This window comes from Kryptolebias marmoratus, linkage group LG1, assembly GCF_001649575.2.
Source record: "Kryptolebias marmoratus isolate JLee-2015 linkage group LG1, ASM164957v2, whole genome shotgun sequence".
NCBI lineage: Eukaryota > Metazoa > Chordata > Actinopteri > Cyprinodontiformes > Rivulidae > Kryptolebias > Kryptolebias marmoratus.
Window position 1 is genome coordinate 33,735,287 of NC_051430.1, and position 6,000 is coordinate 33,741,286.

Genomic DNA, 6,000 nt, shown 5'->3' on the forward strand with positions numbered 1-6,000 from the left:
GCAGAGGAACAAGTAAAACCTGCAGGATGGTGGCCCTGAGGACCAGGACTGGACCCCCCTGCAGTAGATGGACTGGTATATTACTTATTCTCCAAAATCTCAGATATAACAGATTCTGTTGCCCCTGTTAAAGTGAAAATTATATCTGGCAGAAAGAAACACCTCACTTGTGAGAAATGAGAAAACCCTGTGTCGAAGGGCTGAACGTAAATGGCGTAAAACTTCACGTTTACTATGAAATCTACAAAAAAAGGCTGCAAAGTTATCACTCTTCACTAAAACATGCAAGGGAAACTTTTTTTCGGAAATCATAAACAAAAACATGAACAACGCTCGTGCTCTGTTTGCCACAGTTGACAGGTTGACAAACCCTTCTGGGATTTTTCCACCTGAACTCCATCCTACCAGGGCCCGCAATGAGTTCGCCAACTTCTTCACAGAGAAAATTACAAAAATTAGAAGGTTAATCTGCTCATCCACAGCAAACCCAATCCCGATGCCACACGTAATGCCAAACATATCAAATGCAGAGAAAATGGCTGTACTTCCCCAACTCAGCCATAAAAACTTTTCAACTTCATATATTTATTATATTAATAAATGGTTCTGCTCAACTTTTTAATGATTGCCAAACCTTATTAGCTAATAACTTTTAATCTGAGTAAGCAGACAGCGAGTATTCCATCCCTGCTTGTGGACATATCAGACTACTTACACATCTTTCTTCGTAGAAAGCATATGAAGAGATGAGGAAAGCAGGCCAGCATCTTGGTACACATTAGGACTCACCTGATAGCTGCATTGCCATGGACATTTTGTCTTCAGTTTGGGTACCAGTCCACATCCAGATGACCCTGTTGGATCTTCGAACCCACCGGTACAGAATTCACCTGTTTGGTGTCGAGTGAGGTCCTACATTCAACATCTCTGGTCCCAACTGTCTCCTAAATAGTTTTGGAACTGAACTCCTCTTCCTCAGTGCTTTGTGCTGTGGTCCACCTAAATGCGTAAAGGATTTTATAAAATTAATTTGCTGACTTGCTGAGGACTTGTACGATAAGTCAATCATTGGTGATTTTATCATACATGTGTGCTGTGAGTCTGGACCACTAATTAAAGACTTATTAATTGTTTTAATTTCACTCAGTGGATGCAGGATTCTACTCGTATAAAAAGACATACACTGGATCTGGTTGTGTCTTTTGGTCTGGACGTCTGTATTACTGAGATCAAAGATTGTGGGATATCTGATCATTTTTCTGTCATGTTTAATATTGTGGTTTGTAATGCAGGGTTGAACAGTGAATGACCGGTGTGGCATTTGTGCACGATGAATTCATTGACAGTTGGTCTATTTTCCTCCGCGTTCACCAGCTCTGCTGTTAATCGTGCCAATTCCTGTACTGATCTCAGTAGTGAAGAGCTGGAGAGAAGGTGGAAGAAGAACAAATCCATGTGTCTTTAAGAATCCTACATGAGAAATTGTAGACATTTTTTGTTGAAAGATTTTCTGCGTCTGTGTTTTCTCATCTGACGCCAACACAACAAATCTCTTCTATCACTTAAAGAAGAACCACGAAAAAGAATATTTAACAATCCAAAAAGTGCAAACAAACAAGTTGTAAAAGAGCCGGGAAAGTTGTGAAAAGTGAAACTATAGCCGGCCGAAGATAATGGAGTCTGTTGTCATTTGATACTGTTACGTCTAACAGGTACATATATGTTGCTGCACTAAAATGCAGCAGATCTCATTTGTGAAAGTTCAGTTAAATGTCACTTCGAAATAAAGCTTGAAAAAGGTAAGAAATTAGATTATTTTTTCATATTTTTCAGAGAATAACTGACAACGTACGTAATTGGGGTATATCGTGATATATATTGTTATCGTGATATAAAATTATCCATATCAGGATATAGGATTTTATTATATCACCCAGCACTAGTATTAAGAGGTGAATTTATTCAGGTAGGACACTATTGAAGGCCTAGCTGTGAAGTGCACGGCCCACCATGGTGATAAATGTAGCACAGTACCACCAGTGTGAAAACACAAGAAAAAATTAACTTCCTCAAATGTGTGGAGTGGTACCCTGTGGTCCAAATACACCAACTGAGTCACCTTCAAATGGCACATTTCAAATAAAAGAGTAACCACACTGGAGTTGAGAAAAATGTTGACATCTTTGTTTTGTCAACTTTAACAGTTATTGAGCAGATATGCTACAGTTGGTGTTTTATTAATCACAGAACAGCTACCACCAGCAAGCCTGATTCCTTATAGGCCTTACAAGAAAATCTCTTTTTGACATTCGAAACAATCTCCAATTAAGTTTGAATCCCATTACTTGTCAAGCTTCCAAAAGCTTAAAGAGTAATAATTCTGCAATTGAAAGTGAAAGTTTGAGTGTTTTGGAAAAGTGGGGACACAAACATTGAAAACGATACATCATTTTATAGAGAAAGGTATTTAGAAACATGTGTATATGCAAAGTGTTTCCTCAATGCCTTTGTGTTTTAATCATGCACATATGGTCTCAACCTGAAGAACCTAAATGCTAAAAACTCTCTTTAAAAAGTCTCTATTATTGTCCTTCTGTGGACCAGTCAGTAGTCTCAGAAGAACAGAAAGGCAGGGCCGCTTGTGCTCCTTTTATCAAATCCCTGAGCAAAGTCAGTGTACATTCAGAACAAATTGGCCGAGGCGTAGGCACAAGAACAACAGGAAGTGGGAGACAGGAAACCTTGACACCCTCCTCTCTGTGAGCCTCCTCTGTCCCAGGTGACAAAAAGAAGAATGGGAGCTGCAGTTTTAGTGTCAGTAAGGAGCTGAGTGCAGAAGACCTCAAAAGGTATAAAGGGCTTACAGTTGAAGGTCATTCCCGGGGCCGATATGGACTATAGTATCTTGGATAAAGTGGTGTGTACTGGCTGGAGTGGCTGTAGGAGGTGGATGTGCCAGAATTGAGGTAGGAGCTAGAGGGGGTAAAAGTGGGGGAGGAGCTGTAGAAGCCAGAAGAGTAGGTGTGGGAGAGGGAGGGGGAGTAAGGGGAGGACGAGGGAGTAGTGTAGAGGACTGAAGAGTGGGTCATGCTGGACAACGGCCGAGTTCGGGCTGAGGAGTTCCAAGTAGAGCGCCTGAGCCCCAGAACAGGGGAGCGATAAGGGGAGCAGGGGGCAGATCCTGGTTGCGTGGATCTGGTGGTAGATGGAGGGAAGGCATGAGAGTCTGAGGTGTAGAGCCTGGAGAGGGCTGAGCTACGGGGCAGCGTGGGGGACATGTTGACGCCGAAACTGTGTGAGTCAGCTAGAAATGTCCGTACCCCCATGGTCCACTTGGAATGACCCAGCCTCAGAGGAGTAGAAGGTGGGCTCCACTTTGGGGGAGAGGAGGGGGCCTCCAGAGAGGGAGGACTCTCTGTTGCAGTAGATGATGTGCTAAGAGGGAGGTTGTGTGATGTAGGAGAGTTGAGAGCTGCTGCGCTGACCACCGACGGGCTGGAGGGGGCACAAGGATCAACAAAAAGTACTGATGTAGGACTAGTGAGGCCGGTGCCAGGAAGACAGCTAGCTGAAGTGGAGCCTTGTGGAGTACCAGAGGACGAAGCCAAGGCGGAGGTACTAACTTTGGGGGTACTGGTCTTCCCACGGCTCAACCGGCCCCCTCGGGCATGACGGGTCTGCTCTTGATCAAAAGCCAAATCTTCCAGGCGCTGGGTGAGGGCCAGTTTCTGTTGGATGGCCATACGCAGGAGAGAGTTTAGCGTCTTCTTCTCATCCTCAGCTGCAGCCAGCTGCCTCTGCATCTCATCCAGCTGGGTCACATACTCATCACACCTGGAGAGAGGAGAGCTTTAAGTAACGGAGAAGGACTATCATCACGCAGACCTAAGGAACCAGCATGTCAAACAGTTTGAGAGGGAAGATTTAAATAATACTAATGATCAGATGATTTTATTCTCCAGAGTAGAAGACATATTTTGATGTATGAGGTTTTAAAAAAGCCTTCACTCTTATTTGAAACCAGATGTTTACAAACACAGTATAATTTTTTTAAAGTCACACTAAATCTTCCCTGTTTTAGGTCAGTTACGATACACCAAATTATTCATATTTGAGATTTTTTTATTATTTTATTCATTGTCAGAAGTTATCATTGCCTTTAAACTTGCCCACAATTTGGTTTATGGGATTGAGATCAGGGCTTCATCAGGGTTTCTCACCCAATCATTTCTCACTCATTGCTTTTTAATGTCAATTTAATACCATGTTTTAACATTTTTAATCCCATCGATGGTGAAGGCATCAACTGCACAAGTTTTTATGCAATCACCATTGAATGCATTTCATTTACCCATTTGCGCCCAAGCTTTAACTTCCTGGTTTATGTCATGAGATGTTGCTTCAATTTACACATTATTATGTGTAAATATTGAAGCAACATTCAGGGTTTCCCCCAGTGTATTATAGGCCTGCTGGGTTTCCCCCAGTGTATTATAGGCCTGGCAGGTTGGCTCCGCTTGTTTATTGTAAACTACATCATTTTTTTATACACATTCTTGGCTTGCTTTACGTTTCTTTTACAGTTCCTACATCAAGATGTGGACATAGTGATCTTAGATTACAAAGAATATCCCAAATTACTATTATTCCCATTATTATTATAAGGTTTTCTTTTGGCTGCTCAGGGGTCATCGGAGTGAGCGAACCTGCATGGAACATGGGCTCTAACCTGCAGATGCAGGATTACAAGACTGCAGCAGTCATATTATTTATTATAAACATAGGAATAGTTGTTATTTGGCCAAAGAAAGGGGAGATTGCAGGGAACTTTCCTTATTAATCTAAAACCTATTTCACATTTATTTTTTCACTGACCTCGTGGCGAACATGGCTCGCAGAGAGGAGAAGGTAGCAGCGTCTTCCTTCAGGGCCTTCAGCTCATTTCTCAGCTTCATCATGGTGTCGGTGACCATGGATTTCTCCGCCTCGTACTTACTCTTCAGGTTGGTCAGCGCCACCTCTGCTGTCTGAATGAACACACACATAAAAACATTAACCTAAATAGATATATTAGATCAGTTATGTGTAATAAAATACAAATCAATTTCAGAACAAGTTGTGTAAAAAGTAAATAAAAACACAATGCGATGATTTGCAAATCTCATAAACCGATATTTTATTCACAATGCTATATAGTAAACATGCTACAGAACTGTACAATTCTGGAAGAGAGGGGTGGGGCTTTTAAATTTGATAGCAGCAACTTCCCTAAAAAAACAGGACCATGTTTCCCACTGTGAAGCATCCCCCTTCTTTTAACAACAGTCTGTAAACGTCTAAGAACTGATGGGAGCAGCTGTTGGAGTTTTGTCCCCATTCTTGTCTGATGGAGGATTCTAACTGGTCATCAGTCCACGGAGGTTACGTTTTCTGTTTGTTTACAAGATTCCTCAAAAAGTTATCAAAGAATTATTGCATTTTAACAAGAGATGACCTGAGATGTCAGTGAATCTCATGTTGTAACTAATTAGTTTATGTCTACTTGTAGAGTTCCACTATTAGATTTGAAATGATAATGTTTTATAACCATGTCCCTCTCAGTCTACTCAACCATTATCAGTCAAGGAAGATGGCTGCCATTCTTATTATGGCAACATTGTCTTCATAACATGACCTTTTTTATACTTGATTGGTCAGTTTTGTTCATGGACTTTTCTTTTCTTTTCATGGACTTCTTTGCAAACACACACACACACACAAATGCATCACACCGCCTCCTACCGTATGGAAACACAAACACACACATTCTCATACTCATACTCTGCTGTCGCATCTCTCTCACTCCCCCCCTCCTCCTTCCCTCTTTCTCTATCTTAGTAATTACTACATCGGCTGTTTTAGTGGCCCACTGGTACCATTTAGAAATTCGGTACTGTTTAGTTTAGCTTTCTCTTCCTGTACACTTAGTTTAGTTCTGTACATTTAGTCATGCTTAGATCT

General features: G+C 41.5%; 1 protein-coding gene across 4 annotated transcripts in view; it reads right to left on the reverse strand.

Moving 5' to 3' along the window:
• Positions 1–2,218: 2,218 nt before the first annotated feature.
• The window catches only part of LOC108241900 (protein bicaudal D homolog 1), a 20,693-nt gene continuing 16,911 nt past the window's right edge, over positions 2,219–6,000 (reverse strand). For 3 of the 4 annotated variants that reach the window (XM_025008074.2, XM_017426382.3, XM_017426381.3), the window contains exons 10-11: positions 4,876–5,027; positions 2,219–3,834 (exon numbers count right to left, since the gene is read on the reverse strand). In XM_025008074.2, coding sequence (XP_024863842.1) covers positions 2,874–3,834; positions 4,876–5,027 — 1,113 coding nt within the window. In that variant the 3' untranslated portion in view covers positions 2,219–2,873. The remainder of the gene's footprint in view (positions 3,835–4,875; positions 5,028–6,000) is intronic. The other variant, XM_017426383.3, reaches the window with a different exon arrangement.